At 39.6% G+C, this 21,349-nt stretch overlaps 1 protein-coding gene across 5 annotated transcripts in view; it reads right to left on the bottom strand.

Moving 5' to 3' along the window:
• The window catches only part of LOC129327285 (bromodomain-containing protein 4-like), a 111,151-nt gene that overhangs the window by 13,274 nt on the left and 76,528 nt on the right, over positions 1–21,349 (bottom strand). For 4 of the 5 annotated variants that reach the window (XM_054975791.1, XM_054975792.1, XM_054975793.1 and 1 more), the window contains 5 exons: positions 17,653–17,954; positions 16,339–16,449; positions 3,165–3,217; positions 1,928–2,234; positions 965–1,516 (listed from right to left, as the gene is read on the bottom strand). In XM_054975791.1, coding sequence (XP_054831766.1) covers positions 965–1,516; positions 1,928–2,234; positions 3,165–3,217; positions 16,339–16,449; positions 17,653–17,954 — 1,325 coding nt within the window. The remainder of the gene's footprint in view (positions 1–964; positions 1,517–1,927; positions 2,235–3,164; positions 3,218–16,338; positions 16,450–17,652; positions 17,955–21,349) is intronic. The other variant, XM_054975795.1, reaches the window with a different exon arrangement.

The raw sequence follows: 21,349 nt of genomic DNA, 5'->3' as shown, positions 1-21,349 counted from the left end.
GAGTACTTTCAATATAGAAGTGCTTTTAACAGAATCACAATAAGCCTTATAGTAGCTCTATAAGGTGGGCCAATATTAACCTCATTTTTTAGATGGGAAGGTTGAGACTGAGAGAGAATGGCTTGCCTAAGGCCCAGCAGTGACTGACATTTTAACTGGTCCACTGCTTACAGTGTAATCCTAGGCAAAGTTACATTCTTCACTGAAATTAGAAGGGTGTAAGTATAAATATGATCACCATGTTTGGCCCTCCATGCTATACCACAAATATGACATAACAGGCTGCTTCGCTGACTGGAAATGCCCTCCTCCATCATTTATGGAGAAGGGACACAAAGATGACATTGTTGGCAGTCCCTGAGGCACATGTGGTATTATTTTCAGTTGTTTTGTTGTTAAGCAAAACAAAGTAAATCTACACACTGGGACAGACAAGGCATGGAAGCGCCTTCTGCTGCTCTATAAAAACGACTGGATGCACATGGCTCACGTGGATTTTGAAAGCAAGGACAGGGAGGGCTCATGGAGACAGTGAATGAGCAACAACAGGAGGCTAACTGGCTGTACAGATGTCAGCAGACACTTAGAAGCTTCACAGCCAACTGGAGGTTCAATTACTCAACCGTGTGAACTTTTCTTTTATTGATGATATTTTTGTAACTATGCAATGTTAGCATAATGCTATCAACCTGAAAAAAATCAGAGGGGAACCTAAACAGGAATACTATTAGAAAAGCCTTTCCCCCCCATGCACCACCTTAAATTACCTTCTGTTTGCCAAGCACAATTCAAAACCTCAAAAGGTTTTCGTAAGACTTACAGCAGTGTAGCCTCCAAAGGTCAGATGTTGTTATCCCACTCATTTGGTGTTCATTTGCAGTGGTAGAGTTTAGAAGTACCCAGAGAGGCAGTCTGTCTCTCTACCACTTATAAGCTTAAAGTTAGCTCATGCTAGGCTACTCACCGGCTGAATACGGGTCTGGCTTGTGATGCCGCGGTGATGGGTGGTGTTGGATGACTTGCTGGGGCTTTGACGGCTGCTGGGGTGGTGGCTGCTGCTGCTGCTGCTGCTGCTGCTGCGGGGGTAGGTGCTGCTGTGGAGGCGCCTGAGGTTGAGGGATATGGGAAGGGTACTGCATGGGCTGCATATGTACTGGCCTCTGCTGTGGCTGATGCTGCAACTGTTGCACTGGAGGATGAGCGGGAGGCTGTAGGGGTGGCTGAGGCTGCGACTGGACCTTCACTGAAGGGAGGAGAGACGTTGGTGGCTGCGCTTTCTGCAGCTGCTGTAGGTATAGCTGCATCTGGCTGTTGCTCAGGGGCAGGTTGTGGTGAGGGGCAGGAGGTTCTTCATCCTCCAGAAGAACCTGGGGAGGCTGGGGGAGCGCAGGCTGGGGAAGCATGGGTTGCTGGTTAAGAACTGGCGACACTGCTGGAGGCCGAGAGGGTTTGGGGGGGAGGGCGGCAGCTCGATTGCTGGGTCGGGAGGGCTGCTGAGGCAGAGCGTTGTGCAAAGCTGAGGAAGAAAAACAGCAATGCCTGGCATCAGAGACTACAGCACAGATATAGAGACCAAAAACAAGTGGTGGCCGAGTGCCCTCATATAGACAGACATTTGTCTAATACAACTTTGTCCTTTTAACATCAAAGGGAAAAAAACACAACACCCCCCCCCCCCAGAACACAGCTATGCAACCAAAGCCAACAAGCCAATAAAAGAAGCTCGTGCATATCAGGGCATATGTTTTGCATTCCAATTCCTGACCCTGCATAGACAACACCTCTTCATCCTTTTACCATCCTGCCACACCACTATGTTTTATCTTAGGTGAAACTGATGCTTCAACTCCCCACCAAGCTCTACCAAGGGCACAGCAGCTCAAACAACCCTTAAGGCCAAAAAGCAAGTGACTTGAGGCACGCTCACCTGGAGGGGACACCACTGTATGCTGATTCAAGTGAGGAGGAGTGCTGTGCTCAGGCTGCTGTGGGAGATGGGGAGGCATCTCTGGTTGAGGAAGATGCATAATCGGCTGAGTGAAATGTGAGATAGTGTCAAACATGTTCCCTGGGAGTGGATGCTCCATAACTGGGATCTGCGCTGGAACAAAAGCTGGAGGCGAGGACTTGACTGGAGGGGCTACTTGTTGAGGGACAGGTGGTGGGGGCGGTGGCAGCTGCTGGGGTTGCAATTGCTGCTGCTGCTGCACCTGTGGATGGTGGTGATGGTGATGCTGTGGGAAAGAAACAGATCACAAAAGTCAACAGAACAGTTCTGGGGCCATCTTTCATAGCCCAGGTCACACACAAACTCTCACAAACAAAATCATCTTTGGAGGAGGAATTTTTGTGCAGAGAAGCAGAGAAGGTAAAGTGTCATGACACCGTTTCCCCACCCAGTATGCTGTGCCAGTTCTTGCCTTCAGCTATTGCTCATCCCCAGGTGACAACTGCCTTTTTGCAAAGCTGAACACCCAACTGGATCTTCACAGCTGTTTGGGGTGTAATGAAGGAAAAACGGTGAATGGAGAACAGGTTACGTGCCCCTTTTCTCCCATGGCTTGGCTTCTCTCCTAAAGTGCTTTTGATTATAAACAATTTAGCTACTGGGGCTTCATTATACATGCGAGCACATAGTTTCCCCCTTAACAAGAATATCACCGATCACTGAACCTTGGGCTTGGGAAAACATGGGGGAGAAAAAAACAGTGTTGGTCCTCCAAATAATCAATGCCAGTTTCAGCAGAGTTGCAAATGTAGATGAGCATTCTTTCAGGCAACAGTCGTACAGAGCAAAGGGAAGGCACAGTGTGCGGCTCAGCTTTCACCCCCTGCTAGTAGTAACTGCACAACTAAACTAGCTGAAGGATTTTATGACCTTACAGCAGGAGGATTTCGAAGGCCAACTAAGAGAGGGAAAATCTCTGGTTAGCGACAGCCTCTTTTGTTTGAATGATACTTCTTTATTTTCCATCACTTTCACATGGGAAGAATATTATCTAGGATACCAATTAAATCATGCTTCTCCATGGCCAGGAATTCAGTCCAACCTCTCAAGATGAGAAGAGCAAAGAGTCTCTTGGACTCTTTGTTGGAAGATCTACCTAATGCTAAAGAGATATCTATCACATGGAAGGTCTCATTTCCAAAAATGAAGACCTTACCTTCTTCTGTTCACGTCCAGAATGTCCTTTTTTCTTAAGTTTTGGGGGCATTTCTGTGGGAAAAGAACAAACAATTATTATGTGGGAACTCCTTTACAATGATGGCGTTCAAATCAACGTTGATTGTTCTGATGACACTAAGAATCTTGGCTCGGTATAACTCAGTTTTTATGTATACACAGTCAACTCTCTTCATTGCAACTTAAGATGAAACGCCCCAGCACAGAGAACACATTTTTCTTGCTTTGTGCACACAGAGACACACCAACCAGAAACTCTAAATACTTAGAATATGACTGTAAGTAATAGCTCCAAATCAATGAGCTACTGCAAGCTGTTTAGCTAACATCTCAGAGAAAGAAAGCAAAACTTGTGCTCGCCTTTATGGGCAGTTTTCCTCCAACCAGCATGGTAGCCAGCATAATTTACCAAACCTTCCCTCCATATTTTCTTTGAACACTGCTAAACAATGTAATAAAAATGACAGCAACTGGTTTGTTTTGAATTAGGAGCTCTAAATACCTCCCCTACGCAGGCTGCTGGATTACCACCAGACGTCCAGAATTCCATCTATACAGCAACAGTACAGGCAGGCTTCCTACAATGTTTGCTTAAGCTTTGTATGGTGCAGCAAAATGCCCCAGAAATGCCTTCACATCACCATGCTTTCCTGAGACTGATGGATTTCTGGTACTAGAAGAGTTTACTGGACATTTCTATGTCCATTGAAGTCATTAAGTATAACTCTGCTTAGGATTGCGCTGTTAATTTTACATTATAAAAACTATTCTTTTTTGAGCAAATTGGGAAGCTGTGATAATCAAGCCGTATCAAGCTGGATGTGAGCAGGAAGGACTATCATTGAACAATTCATCATTTGCGTAATGCTGTCTGGCTACCGTTGTTCTTATGGTTCACTTTAACAAGGCAGCCTACTTAAAGCACAGACCAAAGGAAAAGTTTTTCTTTTCCAGAAAGGAAAATTCAATCTGATTCTAACAGGTATTTGTTGTAAAGAAAAAGGAACCTTTCTTCACAAAGAGTAGAACAAAATCTTTGGATAGCTTATTTTTAATGGTACCATTTAAAATACTGGCATGTACAGAAATGAAATCACATGGGATTTCCATAGGCCAAAAGACGTTTGAACACAAAAGGATTTCCCTAACAGACGATGCCAACATTTACAGATGGGAGTCTGCCCAACTGGGCAACAGTTTCAAACTCTTGCCAGGCCCACATCTACAACTCCTCCCTGCCTTACGCACAATGCCAAATAGTATGGATCTATGCAAGTCTTTGAATATGCTGCTAAAATAACTCTTCAAGTTTCTACTTTTAAGTTGCTTCTTCCAGAATAAATGTCCTTTTTGCCCAGCATGAAAAACAAATAGGGAATTGTCCAACCCAAGTCTGGATTTCGTAAGATCAGATCTTTCCGCAACTAAAGTTGGTGCAACTCAAACCCAGATTTATTTCTCCTCAATTTCAGATATGTCAACTCAAGGGCTTTTCAGTGACCGTCTGATAAGGACAGCATATAAAGAATCTCTTGCAGTGTCACACAAAATTTAAAACTGAAATGGGAGAATAATTTGTTACTAATAATTTGTTACTATTATTTCCAATAGTAATTATAGAAGGCTAACAATTTAGCACCTGCACATTATTTTCTTGGGAAAATGCAAGCAAAAGAGCTCTATCAGCTTCCATGGCCTGTTTTAAAGATCCCCAAGGTTTCTTAGTATCAAGACCTGTAACTAGAGGAAGTGGTTTATAGTGCCAACTAGTGATACCTTAATTCTATTCAACTTCAACTTCTAGGAAACAACATGTCATAAAAGGAGGACTGAATCCAACAACTCATTTACGCAAAGGAAAGAGTCTTGCACCAGCAGAACAAATACTTTAACCTCCAAAGCAGGATTTCTTGTTATGCAGAAGTGAGTTATAAGATCCAGCCCACAGAAGAGTTCCTTTTAATTATTTATTTTACTGCAATATAGAATGCACCTTTTACTGATCAATTTGTTGCTGAGACAGTGAGCTTGGAAGTGTGCAGATGTTCAGTAGTCAGAATGTGAACAGATTAGAAAACAAGCAGGCACCAGCCACAGAAGACATTACATAGGTCAGCTACACAAAGTCACTATTATTGCTCCTAGTTAAACTTTCTTTAGGAAACTTTTAAGATCGTAGCTTGATAAGATCTTAACTATGTCAGTTTCCAAGTAGCCAGTTATTGCTCAGTAGTCTACCTATCATAATTACATTAAAATACTACACAAAATATCTATATGGACCATAAGGAATGACAGGTTAATAATACAAGATGCAGGTCCACACAAACGTGTGTGGTATGTTGTTACGTACAAGCCTAGTATCCCTTTTAGTAACATTACATTCATTTCCAAGGAGAAAAAAAACTACACACAAAAAAGCAATGCTGTAATTTCATTTTACGACTGGGGAACTAAGCAGATTAAAAAGAGGCAAAACAGTTATGGCTGAAATCCCAAAGTTTTGAGGCTGTGCTTTTGCTTAGATCTGTCTCTACCACTGTTCCACAAGTACTGTCTTCCAGGCTCACTCAAAGAAACCAAACAACGTTTAAAATTTCTCCTTAGTATGCATGCTATGCTGGGAAATGCTGCCAGGAGGTTCTATGGGGAAAGCATGCATATTTGTGCTAAGTGTGCAACTGCAGCCCATAGCAAGTACAAAGACTTCCCAGTCCTTAATTTGAAGAGCCAGGCCTTTCAAATTCAACTTGAGAATCCAATCAGATCAATACTTTTGATATTTGCATCACAAAGCCTCAAAGAAAATAACATGCAGTCCAGCTGTTACTAGGCTACCAAATGGCACTAACTCTCTCCATCCTCTTAGAAATCACAGGGACATGGGTGCAGTCTTTCATCTGAATCCAAACCTAAAATCCTTGTTTGTGGCAGCCATAGAACTTGGCTTGCAAAAGTGTGCAGTGTTAAACATTCCTCAGGAAGGTTCTCCATCCTAGTTTAGTTATAAATGTTACAGCTAACGGCCAATTAAAATGGAGACTCCACTGAACGCTTGTGCGCACGAGTATGTGTACACTCAGCTACCTATATATATTAAGAACCTGAAAAAGTGTTTGCAGCAATGTCTAATTCTTCTCTTTTATCATTTGTTTCACTAAGATGAAGTAATGAAACAGATTTGTTACTACAATCTCCCTTTTAGATTGCTCAAAATCTTAGTAACAGAATTTGCAGATATCAACAGTTCTCACTCTTAAATGCACTCTGTTACTCTAAGAATAAGCTAACCTACCTTTACCATATTTGCATCATGCTTTCCCAGTCTAGAGTCACCAAGTTGTACTGTTGGAAAAGGAAAGCAAACTTCAGAAAGAACATATGCTGTTCTGTTTTACTGGGACAGGGCCAAACAAAACAAAACAATGGAAAGCCAGAAAAGGCTTTTAGCATCATGGCAAAGAAAATAAGTTCTCAAAATATCAAAACACTTTTGTAGGGCATTTCTAAGGCCCGACACAATTTAGAGTACAGATGCTGCTGAAAAAGACTTCTGCATGGTTGGACTTGCATAATGCTGTAGAGGCATCTTCCCATATGGGGGGGGGGGGGCACCAGATTATGAAATTAGCACCTGCCCTAGGCAAGTGCAGCACTAATATGGTACTTGCTATGTAGGCAATCCATTCCAGCTGTTGTCATAGCTGCATGGAGCACCAACTAGAGTGAAGAAATTTTAGCAATTCCTGAAGTAACTTTTGAATTGGGCCTAACTGGTTGCAGTCTAAAAATATGCCCAGAGGCTTCTGACAAAATTCAGACAGGTTGCAGCTTATCCAACTAAAAACTACTGTAATTCAGCTAGTATCATTTCTGCCAGTGTGGAACACAGGAACTGTTTGGAAGACCTCGCTCAGTTTGACATCAAAGATGCAAATATATCAGCTATATGCTCTTGAGTTTTTTAAAAATGTTTATTAGCCCCTTTTTTCTAAGTCCCATAGGTGATCTCTGTAAATAAAATAAACATTTTTAGAAGATCTTAATATTTTAAACAGGTAAACATTATCCCTGAATAATAGTAAACTTCTCTTTTGGTAAAACTCATCTTCTATTATTGCTATTTGGCTCTAGCTCACTGCTTTTACATGTGTAGATGCCCAAGCCTACATAACTCTGCAGTACTATACCTACCCCCTAATTAGATCCTCTCCCTGAAAGAAAGCACCTCTTGCCAGTATTTCATGTAGTGGTTTATTTTTAGAAATCCTCATTCCAAATTAAACGAATATTATAACCTAGTGAAAAAATGAATATCCAGACAAGATATGATCATATTGCAAAGGACCCTGCAGTCTGTCACCAAGCACTACCACCCATGCTTTTAAATGAAGATTTTCTAGGTTTGTTTCATCAAGCAAAAACTATTAAGTATTTTGACAACAGTATATTAACCTAAGTTAGAAAGTCTTGAGCCTTCCAGAAATACTAAAACATTTAAAGAACTCACAGTTCTTATGTGTACAAAATCTGATTCACTCTCACTAAAAATATTGACTATAAAGGGGGTTTTCTACTCCCCCCTTTTTGTACTTTTTTAGACGGCACAGGGGCTGCAGTTGTGGGTGGGGAGAAATTGGGAGCGATCATTGCCCTGTGCATGCAAGGAAATGCTTCTTGTTCATGCTGGGGGGGGGGGTGTTTTTATTTTAGTCCTGTAGAATGAAAATGATCAGAATTCACTGAGAAGATTCTAGTTTGATTATTAGAGCCTAAGAGGTTTCAGTAAAAGAAACTGGTTTGTAAGAAAATTTTTTATTTGCCAGTTGATCATACAAGACTACTCAAAGCACATTAGGAACAAACAGTGCTTTCTCAGAAATATTAGGGACTACGTAGTTTATGTGACATCTTTCTTTATATTGCTAAAAACTGATTTCCTTTGGAGAAGTAATCACTGTAATTGGTAATAATATAATATATACAAATAGTGTAATAGTATACAAAAAAATAATTTACCCCATTCTGAAATGTGTTAAAACTACAGTTTTAGTTTTTATACAACAGGTACATTTTTGTAGCAAACCAAATTCTTTATTTTTATTATTTTAGAACAAAAATAAACTATACAATTTGCTTCTAAAAGTATTGTGATTACATCACTGTTAAATCATTAGCATGCACATAAAATATAAAAAGATTATATAAATTATTTGTAAACGTAAAATAACTGAAGTGCTTTATAAACAGCTGAATAAAAATGACAGCAGACAGTCAATTCATTGGCAAATGCATTTTGAATAGTTCACACATTCGAGTAAGAGAGTGCAGAATTACAGCTTTGCTAAAACATGCAGTTATACATTCCAGCAAAAAAGTCAAGTCCTTATCCCATCCCTTCACAGAAAGTAAAAACAAACAACAGGAACAAAATGAAGAAAACAATTTAACAATGCTAATATTAACAGTATGTTTTTAAAAATCCTGAATATAGTATTTTGATTTAACTTTCACTTTGTAAGAGAAACTCTTCATACTATGCTGATGTGGGGATCCACAGTATGAAGTTTTGATGTGTTGAGTGGCTTGCTTATGTGATACTGTTCTTTTCATGTTTTAATGGAAGGCTTTGGATCTGTTTCCCTTCCTATGCATGGTCTTTTTTATTGTGTTAGGTATGTAGTACACCTTTCCCAAAAACATAAAGTAGATCAACTGATAGTTATGTACAATGATGCTGCTCTGTATTATTAATCTAAACACATCTTAACATTTAGATCTTAAGTTTGTATTGTCACGCTCTGTACTTAGCATTACAGAGAAAGGAGTAACCATGTTTAAAATGTACTTCTAAGACAGCTGTTGGTGGTATATAGCTTTCAAGAAAATTAAAATATCTCACTGGAGGAATATAGATTTAAAAGTATGAATAATCTCTGCTAAAATAAAATAAACAATAATAATTTAATGCTATTCAGTGATCTTGCAAGCATTGTGGTTGCTAACCACAGCTCCAAAATGGCAAGGGCTTTCCCAGTTATTTCAACATGGCTGCACTTTGCCACTGGGGCAGGGCTGTACCCTATATTGAGCTTTACAAAGAAAGCCCTTCCTCACGTGGAAACTAGGTAACTTTCCAAGGCTTGCAAAGCTTAACATTAGGCTACATATAATACACTGACATTACTCTCTATTGTTTAAGATAGATCTAAGCCTGAAACACAAATCTTCCAAGCATACACACGACTGCACGGGCATGCACACACACACTGAGTAGGCTGTAACAGGAGAAAAGGTGGTCTACTTTTCTGCAACTAGAAAGAAGGAAATTATTAAAATGAGGCAGTATATAATGAAATCAGGCAGGGTCAACTGTAAATGGTTACTTCCCATAAACATCCATATAGAGAAGTGGGCCATCAGTTGCCTGGAGAAGATACGCTACCTTCTGACATATTAAAGGATCACACCTCAATCATGGAACTTTGTGTATATGAGTGTCTTTACATCTTCACTAGTTTTCAAGACAAACCACTGAATGGCTTTTTAAACTAAAAGAATAAGTTAGAGGTTCAGGGGGACAAGCCATTCAAAGAGAAACTAAGAAGCAGGTGCTCACATAGCTATCATTGCTATCACAAAGAAAGTAGTCTACTCAGAAAATTCTCATGTAGCAAATTTTTTTAATAAAAATGTGTAAGTTTTTATAGCCAAAGCCAAAGGGAACATCATTTTCTGTAAAATTTTTCATTAGCCTAGATAACTCTTAATGAACTGAGTCTGAAGGGTTTTTTTTATAAAAGGAAAAGGATTGAAAGGAGGAAAAAGGAAAGGATTTAAAAGCTACATGCGGTCCGATAAAGGGCAGTCCAAATCAAAAGAAATCCACTGAGAAAGGGTACAACTACTGTACAGAGTAAAGTTGCCCCATATGCTGAGATCTAGCCAGCTACACTGTTTGGCACTGGGTATTTAGCCATTGTTTCAAAGCCTGCATTATAAGAAAGAAAAAAGTGTTCTCTTTTCTTAACTAGCACCTAAATATATGTTTACTGAAAATGCTCCCAAATCAGAGCACTATGCTGAGCTGCAGCACAAGGACCAAGACAGGCAAAATGCTGGCAGTTCTAGATATGAGCTCGCAAGCATGTGAGAATTTGACCTGGATCAGGACCATGGCTTGGGGGTGTTGCAGATCCTCTATTATACCTTGTCGAAGTGAGTTCTACAAGCAAATTCTGTTATATCTGAAGTGATTGGTTTTGTTTGATCTGAATCAATTTCACTGGGTAACTTCTAAGTTTTAGTATTATGGGAGGAGAAAAATTTATCTGTACCTATTTTGTACGTAACTTACAATTGGATAAACCTCTACAATATCCCTCCTATTTTTTTCTAAATTAAAAAAGCTACTATTTTAGCCTTCCCTTGTGGGGAAGGCACTCCCACCTCTTGATTTTCTGCAACATTTACAGCTCTATGCTACTGTTTATGAGCTGGGGTCACTAAAACTATACATAGCATTCCAAATGCAACTACATCATAAGCATTATATAAATTATTATTACATTGCCTGTATCATATTCAATCCTTTTCCCCAGTGTGTAACCTGCCTTTTACACCGCAACCAGAAATGATTTCTTGCTTTCATTGAACTATATCACTACTGGCTGCAGCAGTGGTGAAAATGGCAAAATCTATATTAAGGATTCAGAAAAGGACTGAAAATTGAAGGTACTGTAACAGTATAAATCTATGGTATGGGCTCATTTTGCTACTCTCGTGGATTCAGACTGCTGCTCTTCTGGTAGGATGTTTGCAATTTACATTGCACATTAGTCTTAGATATTAAAAGCCAAGTGGTCCGTATCTGAGGATACTTAAATCTGGAGATTGGAGCCATGAACTGACAAGACAGATCTTCTTACACACCTGAAAAATGCCCCATGTTTGCTGAAAAATCTGAAATCTTAAAAAAAAATGAGGAGTTAAAAAAGACCATAAATTACAAAGGAACACCTGCAGCTTTAACCAAATCCCCTCAGTGGCTATTGCTAGGCAACGGTAACAGTTTAGCTAGTATTCCAGGCTTGGTTTGTCAATAAAATGCAGGACTCCTTTCAGGGCTGTTTTGGCTTTTGAGGGAGGACTCATCATGGTCAGACCCAGAAGCATCCCCAAGCGACTTGCTACCATGCAACTGGCATGACTAACCCAGGCCTGGCTGTTTGCTATTGTTCAACAGCAATGCCCCTCACTCCAAAAAACAGTGTACTGTAGGGGTTAGAGTTGCACTGGGGAAACCCAGGTTCAAATCACCACTGTGCTGTGGAAGCTTACCAGGAGACTGATACAGTTACACACACTTAGTCTAGCCTACCTCTTAGGTTAATACTTCTCAGGATAATATAATATGTTGTGAGGTTAACAGAAAGGCAAGGAGAATGATGTAAACTGTTTTGGGTCTCTATTGTAGGAAAAGATGGTATATAAATGAAGTAAATAAATAATAAAAGGTGGGTTGTCTGGTGGGTGGGAAGGACAGAAGGAAAGGTGAGCATATAGAGGCTGCCAGGACGATGGAAAGAGGAAACCGTGTGGCAAAGGAGATACAGGGAAAAGTTTATTACCCCCCACAAGTCCTTGCAGGTTCTCCGCCATGTAACTGGGCCCAGCTCAGCCAGCCCCATGCAACTGGGCCACAGGGGACAGGCTGCTGGAGGGGGTAAGGGAGAAAGGTGAACACAGGGAGGCAGACAAAGGTAGGTGGGAAGAAAAGAAAGTTGGGAAAGGGGGAGAGGCTATGGGGGCAGGGCAGGGAAAGCAGACATGGTGGGGGGAGGGGGAAATGAGGTTCTCTCTCCCCTGCAAACCCTTGGAAGTTCCCCTCTTGTATTGTTCTGAACCTACTGAAGTCAACAGTCTTAGAAGAGAGCAGTAGTTCTACTTAAAATTACAATGTAATTATCCTAACTGACACTCAATCAACTGTAGACTGAACAATCTCTGAGGAAATATATTCTTCTGCTTGAATTAGATCATACCTGCAGAGTACACTTTCAACATCATTTTCAGGAAAAGCAGTCAAGAAAATCTGGGTATGAACTTCCAGTAAATCTGACAGTGCCCTATATATACAGCAGATGACCTATTTTTTATCTTTACTATCTGAGACTGCTGATAGGGGCTCACATGTATACAACCCTCTCCATCACTTCTGGCACATAAAAACTAGTATGTCACACAGGGTTAACCCTTCTCGCTGACATGCTAGTCCTTTATGTGCTGGCAATGTTTTTTTTTATGGAAGTTCCTTCAATCCTGTGAACTTCCACCAGCGACCTCAAGTAGCACAAGCTGAGAAACAGTTTTAGCCCCTCATCCATTATTCTTTACAACTAAATCTATGTCATAAAAACTGAATGGAATAATCCACATCCCATGCAAGTGAATGGCAAAAACCTTAACTCTCATTAATTTGAATGGAACTGAAATGCAGCCTAAACGTGTCCAAGGAAAAAGATCAAGTTAAAAAAAATCTAGCCTCATATCATAAATCAGCTCTATTTATAACAGCTCTTATTCTCCCATTCAATAGCTCTATTGATACAACTCTGATACGACCTACACCCTTGACATACATAATTTAAATGGGCAAAATATCTCATGTTATGTTTTCACTGTTACTACTGTATTCACTCAAATGCAAGACTAGGTCCCCCCACCAGGTACTGCCATCCCCCCAAAAAGTGATCATTTTAAATTTGGATACAATTTACATTTACGTCTAGTAAAGTTTTGTATATAACTTTTTTAGGGTGGGTCATCTTACATTCAGTGTTGTCTTTCTTTTGAGTAATTACATGTAGTATAACCATCAAATGAGTGTATTCCTCTGTACAAATAATGGCTGAACAATTCCTTTAAATGAAAATTTTATTAATGGCTTACTCTTTTTTCTGGGTCTAACACTTTATTCTGTTCCATCTTAGCGACATATGCAAATGTTTTAGCTAGGTTCTAAAAAAGGAAGATACATGAAAAAACTAACTGCACATATTGATGATTTATGCACCTGGTTTCTCAGGCACAATTTCCACTACTTTTCCCTCAGGCAATTTTTAGCACAATGTATATTGTCTCTTCAGGGTTTGGAATTGTCAATAGGGAAATGAGAAAGCAAAGCTCTGAACTGTGGGCAGGTCACTCCTGCATATACATCCCTCTTCTATGGATCCCAAAACCTTACCATTTAACACCCTAACCTAAGAAAAAAGTCAAAAGCCAAAGATCTAAAGCAGTTTTATGAGGAGTTGGAAGTAGATAAAGGTTCGCTAGCATTTTAAATACTGTTCTAGTCCTAGATACAGAGTGCTCTGTTGGTTTGTGTGACAACAGGAAAACTGGAGCTCAATCCAAAGGAGGGTAAGCAGAATTTCATCACCACATCAGGATTTCTCTGCCTTTCCCTTTCTGTTGCAGCCCCCAGCTGTTTCTCAGGGTTGGAGCATGGGATGTGGTGGTAGGGGCTGCAACTGGAAGGAGTCATCTGAGGGAAGTCAGGGCCTCTCTTCCATTACGGGAAAACCACTTGTTGGATTCAAACCACTTAAGTTACAGTTTTTATATTCAATATATGATATCTTATGACCAAATATATATACAAACTAAGAGCATTTGAAGGTGATAATGAATATTTGAAAACTTGCCTTAAATATTTTGAAGTGGTTATTTCCCCCGCCCTGCCCCGCCCCAAAATCAGATGCTATGCCTGAAACACATGCCTGTCCTTGCATTAAAACACAAGCACCATTTACAGACTTCATTCACATGAAATTGCTGGTTTTATAAATTGCAAAAAGAGTACAAGAGCTTGGCCATGCTTAGGACTACAACTATCTCTGAGAGTAAGTGCAGAAGTATGACACGATAAAACTGAGACAATAATGTAGCAGCATCCTGGAGCTCTCTCAACCCCAACTACCTCAAAGGGTGATTGTTGTGGAGATAATAACATACTTTGCAAACTGCTCTGAGCGTTAAGTTGTCCTGAAGGGCAGTATATAAATTGAATGTTATTATTATTATTTCCTCTGAAATACTCTCCTCCCATCAACCCCAAATATTTAAAAATAGCAGTATAAGCAACACCTTTATTGTGGCCAATTAAAAGCTGATAATGATGATCCTATTTTATTAGAACTCACATGAGTTTTCTGTGATCTTTCAGTAAACCCTAATGAAGGTACTTCTGGATTTTTTCTGATGAATCCCCAACGCTACTACAATTTTAAATTCAGAAGAGTTTGTAAAATATTTTGAGCATTCTTTGGTTTTAACTAGTGAGAGAAAATCTCTTTCTTGAAAAATTCAGGTATACATGTATCCCTCTGTATTGTACCCTCTGAATGTATTATGCTCATTAGGCAGCTGGATGTATATGACAGCTATTTATACTTGGTAAAGTAACATACTTTGGTCTATATTCATTGCTAGCAAGAGCTGTGACCTTGCAGTAATGTGGAGATCAAGTTTTCCTGCTAAATGTGTACAAAATTCATACAGTTTAAATAAACGTTTTGGAGAAAACCATCTTTTTACTCCTGTCTCTCTATTAAGAATTACAATTATATTCAGTCCAATGTAATAGGGAAAAAACCACAAACTACAGAATAAGATTTTTTTCTTCTGCCAATCAGAGATTTCTGTCTCAAGGATTGCCCAATAGCCAGAGACCATTCCATAAGACTAATACCCTATCAGTACTAATAACAAGATTCAGAACTGCTGTTTCTGTACTGAACAGCAACAGAAAGAGGGCTTCACAAAAACTCTTATTTAAAATACTTGCTTCACATATGTAGAGAGCTAGAACATTAAACAGTTTTCCAGATACAACTGCCAAATGAAAGAAATACTATTGAAATTCCTTCCAACAGGCAGTAAAAGAACAAAGCTTAAAAAAACCCCACCAACTCAACCGTGAGCTTGAGAAACAATTTTAAATCTACAAGTAGTTTTGAACTACAGCTGCACAGCTAAATTCTTTTTACCTTAGCCATACAGATAAAATCTACTTTCCCTTCTCTAGGCCTAAGCAATTTATGGAGCCCTTTTGCATAGCTAACTAGGAAGGAGGGTTCTTTGCTGCCAATATGACATTTCTTTTTGTGATGTAGGAAAGTACACCTTACCATTTCATACACAACTCCTAATTACTGCTTGCATGAATTTGATTAAACTTTGAAATGTGTTAAGTTTTAAGATGCCATTCCCAACTTGCTAAAGTGCAAGTCAATTTTGAAACTGATTTAATGAATAAAACTTCTACAAGTTGGCCAGTTTCTGAACTGCTTACATTTGTAAAATGCTTACAGTGGTATATACATGAGAACTGTAAAACTAATAGGGCAGCAAGGCAGAATTCTTTTTATGGTATATTTTATAAGACACAGTTAATTTTAAAAATGTTTCTTTCTTTAAAAATACACCATTAAAAATACACTACTTCTGGGTCCCATATAACCAACCACAAAAGCTAGTTTGACCTGGAAAAATGCTTATGTACAAAGATAGGGGTACAACATTATTATTAAAAAAGTAATACCATTTGTGAATCATGTGAAACCTGCAAAAGCTCTCAGATTAATAGCTAAAACAACTCTGATGTGGTATACAGGAAGATGTTTCAGAACATTTCTGCCCAGAGTTCAGTCTATTTCCCCACAAAATCTTCTTAGTCCATTTTTTTATCAGACACAATCAACACATCACTGGATTTCACTGACAATATTCCCAAATAAAGGTGCTTTTTACTCACAGTAATATTAGAAGACAGTTAAGGAAAGGACTGTTTTCTAAAGCTGTGACTCTATATAATTAGACACCTAAAGTTGCATCTTGGCACATATTACAGAAGTGTCCCCTACATCCTAAATTAATACAGCATTTTAAATGTACCTTGCAACAATAAAAACACCTTCATTATACTGCTGGGTCCAAAGTTCGTAAGCTCCACATACAGAATCTATACCATATATAGACTGTTTTATTACAAAGACAAAAAAAATTAAAGACCAAGCCAGTACTAAAAACATATTTATTTATACAGGAAACAGGTATAGGACCGAGTCTTTAAATAATCTGCGTCTAACCTGTTTCTGAATCTTCACTGTCGGAGGAGCTGGACTCACTGGTGCTCTCAGACTCTGAGGAGGAGAACCCCTTCATTTTAGAGGAACCAGCAATTACATCCACTTTCTCTGCTGCAACAAGATAATAGCACAATATTGTCAGTGGATGAGAATATAATCCAAAACTCATTCTTGTGCTATGCAGTACTCCCACTAGATACAGAAAGTCAGTCATGTTTTCCTCATGGAAAATTTCTTATGCTGGCATGTATTCTATGACTTTATTCCGCTCATGCTGCTCTCTGGTAAGCTCTCACTTACACTTTTGCATGTGTAAGGGGGGCTCCATGAAAAACACTGGTCCTGCACAAGTGGAAGTGCTAGAACAGGAAGAAGGGAGCACCACAGCAGAGGAAAGTTTCCCCAGCAGCTGGAGAGAAGGGTAATGATGACATAGGATCTAAATCCATGAAATGTTGTTTGGATTAAACAAAGCACTCCTTCAAAGGGGCAGTAAAACTGCACTACGCTGCTATCATTTTCTTCCATAGGTTTCAAGGAAGGCAAGTGGAAGAGAATTTGCCTTACTGTAAAAATACAACAGAATTAAAAATTCTGTAGCATTATACTGAAAAATAGTGTAAAATACTGTAGCATTATACTGAAAAAAGTTACTAAAGCTGCCAAATAGGTATTTGTCAAATAGCTCAGCATCCCTTAATTGCAACACCAAATTGGAAATCTTTACTGCTGCCCTGCACCTCTCTTTAAAAGCTGTCTCCTTTCTTTGAATATTTATGAGAAACAAACACAATATAAACGTAACACTATTAATAGTTTTAAAAATGTGGAAAAATATCATAAGGTATGATACCATACAGTTCTGTCTTACTCTTATACCCCAAAAATTCTTTGTCTGGGCATGGGGGCGGGGCGGGGCTTGCAACACAAAGTAAACAGTTTTGAATAGAAAATGTATAAATTTGAGAAAGCAGTGAAAACTAACTCTAACAGTGTATTATGTTCCAGTGAAACAATGTGATGTGTTTTTATTCTTGAAGAAAATACTTGCAACTGTAGTCTTACATACAGGAACACTAAAATCCAATAGCCTGTACCAGAGGCCATCAAGATGAAGTCCAGCGTAACATCTAACACATCTGCTCCTGTTATTAATCTAATCCATCATTTGTTGGAAAGGCTGCAGCTCCGGAGTGAGGGCCTTTTTCCTTACATGAGTTTAGAATGCCTGAATACTAGTATCTCTACACAGCGGTAGGAGATTTAAAATACAACGCCGAAAGGTGAAGCAACTGCTCTGAGCTTGAAAGGTACCTTGAGGTTTCCTCTTCTTCCGTAAACAAGATGTTACATATCTCTCCAGCTCCCGTAACGTGGATGGCTTTAATGTCTCAAAGTCAATTTCAATCTCATCAGGATTGGAGTTTTTGAGTGAGGGTTCTCTTGACTGGATGATATGGACAACCCGACCTAGTTTTTCACCAGGGAGTTTATTAATGTCCAGGCTCAATTGTCTTTTCTCCTCATAAGACATTGGCTTACATTTGTCCTCCTCCTCAGATTCATAAGCAGGAGGTGGCTTGGTGTTCTTCACAGTCACAGGCTCCTTCTTACTACTTAAAGAACAAGCATAATGCATTATTATAAGAAACAAAATGATTCCATGTTTTTAAATAAAAATCACTATACCATTCTAAAATATGCCATTAATTACATTTAAAGTTTACTATCACAGAACTGGATCCAGCATAAGGACCTTCTGAAAATCACTCAATGATCCCCAATCTTCCTGACTCTCTCTTTTCCCAGCAATATTTTCAACCCCAGCAAAGTATAATCCCAGGGCCATGGGACCCATGTGTAGTAATAACCATGTAGGCTGGGAGGCTGCTGTGGGGAGGGGGTAGAATCGCTGCCTTCTGTCTCTTAACCACAGGAATAAACTGGTTGCTGGGGGGAGACAAGAGCTAGGAAGACCCATGGCTGTCACATGATCTGATCCATAGTCTAGGGCATTCTGAGAGCAGGCATAAGCTTAGAAAGTGTACAATTCAAACGTTATCTCATTCTTAAGTTCATTAGGTAGACAAACTTTCATCTCACTCTCTCAACACCCATCCACAACACAGGAATAACAACTGTGCTAACCAAAGTCACAAAAGTGAGATTCAGGATTACTTGGGATAACATATGTGAAGCATTTTGAATTTTCAAAGATCTTATACAAATATAAAGTCTTATTATTTCATCTTATTAACAGTACAACCAGACTGACAAGTAGATACATGGCTCAGAAAGATACTCTGGTAAAGGGATAGGAACTGCAGACTATAATACTGCATATTGTCTGTTTGTGGCTGTAAGTATGCTCCTACTTGGTAATTTCTGCACTGTTTAACATGCCATGTTTTAATTGTTTATGCTTTGTTTCAGCATTGTTTCAGTTCTGTATCAGATTTCTGTTTGTTTTCAGATATCATGTTTACTGGCATTGTGTAATCCAATCTACCTTGAGTCTTGGTGAGAAAGGCCAACTATAAATAAGTAAATATAAATAGGAGAGGCTAATGGATGAACATTTGCAGCAATGTTAAACAGTGCAAGTGCAAGCAACAGATGCTATGAAAAGAAGGTAAAGAAAAAATACCAGAGATAAATGTTTGCATAATAGAATATACCATTAAAAGGACTGAAGCAAATTATTCATTTGATTTACCCTGACGGTATGGAAATAAGGCCACCCCTGAGCAAGTTTGAAACAGTGACCACAATCCAGTAAGCCTTATTACTCATATGCTAGGCAGGGAGAACCCATGTGCAGCACTATGCTTCCAGTGTTTCCAAAGAGCAGCCTCTTTATGCCATACTAAAATTAAATTAAACAGTTGGTGTACACTGTAAGAATCTGATCCACCAAAAGTTACAGTATTTACACTATTTTCTTTTCAAATTTCATTAACAATTGGTGTACACTGTAAGAATCTGATCCACCAAAAGTTATAGCATTTACACTATTTTTTTTCTTTTCCACAGGCACAGAACATTCATAACCGCAAAGACGCTTATATGCAGCAAATGATGTTTCTAGCTGCCGGGTTGCTCCCCCAGGAGGCTCCCAGAGGGAGGATGGCAACGGGTATGCCGGCCTCGATGGTACCCCCATTTCGCTGTGCCTTGCTTCTTCACAAGCCTTTATAATGTGCAGTGTAAAGGTTCAATTTTCCAATTCAAAAGTCAATGCATCATTCCCAGCTTGTTTCAACTTGTGAAGAAGCGAGGTACAGCGAAACGGGGGTACCATCGAGGCCGGCATACCCGTTGCCATCCTCCCTCTGGGAGCCTCCTGGGGGAGCAACCCGGTGGCTAGAAACATCATTTGCCGCATGTAAGCGTCTTTGCGGTTATGAATGTTCTGTGCCTGTGGAAAAGAAAAAAGAAAATAGTGTAAATGCTATAACTTTTGGTGGATCAGATTCTTAAAGTGTACACCAACTTTGTATGAAATTTGTATGACTCTGAAATTCGTATGACTCTGAAAAATAAGTACTATACGGTCTTTTTGGGTTGTCCTTTCTTGGTATTGTTAATTCAAGACCATTCCCTCATATAATTGTTCATACTAAAATTAAAGACAGCTTTTAAACTCAATGATTTTTTTTTAAAAGAATGATACAGGATACAAATGTGCCAAGAGTTCTACAAAACTCTTCATCAGGTGGGATATTATCAAACAAAACAAAAAAGGGGTAACAGCTTGCAGTCACAATCTGGGTGTTTTCTGCTGCAGACTTCCAATTTGCCCCTTGTGCCATTCCGAAGGATCCCGTTGCCCAGGAGCAATATTTTAGGGAGATCAATGGGCAGCAGCAGGAAGGGGTAGGCAGGAAAGCTCTGTTCAGGCGACTGAACTGCCTTCTGTGAGTGGAAAATTTAGTCTGAAGCCAGCTCATGGGTTCTACACCTGATCAAAACCAACTGCAGGAACATTCTACAGTGCTGGCCAGGAAGCAGGCTGCTTTGCAGTACAGGGAAAGTGACAGCAGTGGAAGGGAAGGAGAGGAAGTAGTAAAACCACAGAGATAACTATCTGAAGAGTATCAGTTATAGTCTCCGTGGAGCTCCACATGGATGAATAAACCATGAAAATCTGCTCTACCAAAAGCTGTACCTGCTTTCACTCTGTTCATTCAAGACACAATGTTGCACAAGCACAGCAAAGTGGGGGCTGCTTTACGCAAGTCAGTTATAGAAACATACTGGAGAAAGCTGAAAATGCAGCTTTACCCTGGGTTAGATTACTTTTCATGCTAACAGGAAGCTGCTGTTTGTTTTGACAGTTCAAAGGAAATGGTAAATCACTAGAAATTTGTCTGGGGTATCCTATTGAGGTTTAGCATAACAAGTGAAGAGACTGCAGTCCTTTCTCAAGGATGCTATCCTATGCAGATAGAAGTGAATGCGAACCTAAGGGACCACAAATGTGGTTGTACTTCAAGTCCAAGAAACCAATGGATATGACAAGCTGACAGTTATGACGCGGGTGGAAATTGCGTACACACAGCCCCATGAAAGATATTCTAGCCCAGGAACAGAATCAAGGACTCCGAAGATATTGAATCTGAGTAAGCAACAGATGATAATTCTCTTGACTGACACAGAGACTGAGGAATTCTTGGAAGTTAGACATACCACCGGTTTGTATGATCCTTTCCTCTCCTGGTTGCTTAAATCTGCTGGGGGGGGGAGACACTGGTATATTGGGTCTGGGAGATAGAGAGGGGGTAGTTAATCCATCCACAAAACATGCAGTGGTGCACTGACTCCTACAGAAATCTACTCTAAAAGATTTAAATAAACCCTGTCCAGTCTAAAACATACCATTCTTGAACAAGGTGATTGAACGAGGTAGCTGGACAAGTTCAAGGATCATCTCCCAAGGTGCCTGCTCTGCATTGCCTCCCAGTTTGCTTTCTGGCCTAATTCAAGATGCTGGTATTGACCTATAAAGCCC

This window comes from Eublepharis macularius, chromosome 4 (assembly GCF_028583425.1).
Source record: "Eublepharis macularius isolate TG4126 chromosome 4, MPM_Emac_v1.0, whole genome shotgun sequence".
Taxonomy (NCBI): Eukaryota; Metazoa; Chordata; class Lepidosauria; order Squamata; family Eublepharidae; genus Eublepharis; species Eublepharis macularius.
The sequence above is the reverse complement of the archived record's forward strand: the minus strand, read 5'-3'. Positions and strand labels throughout refer to the sequence as shown.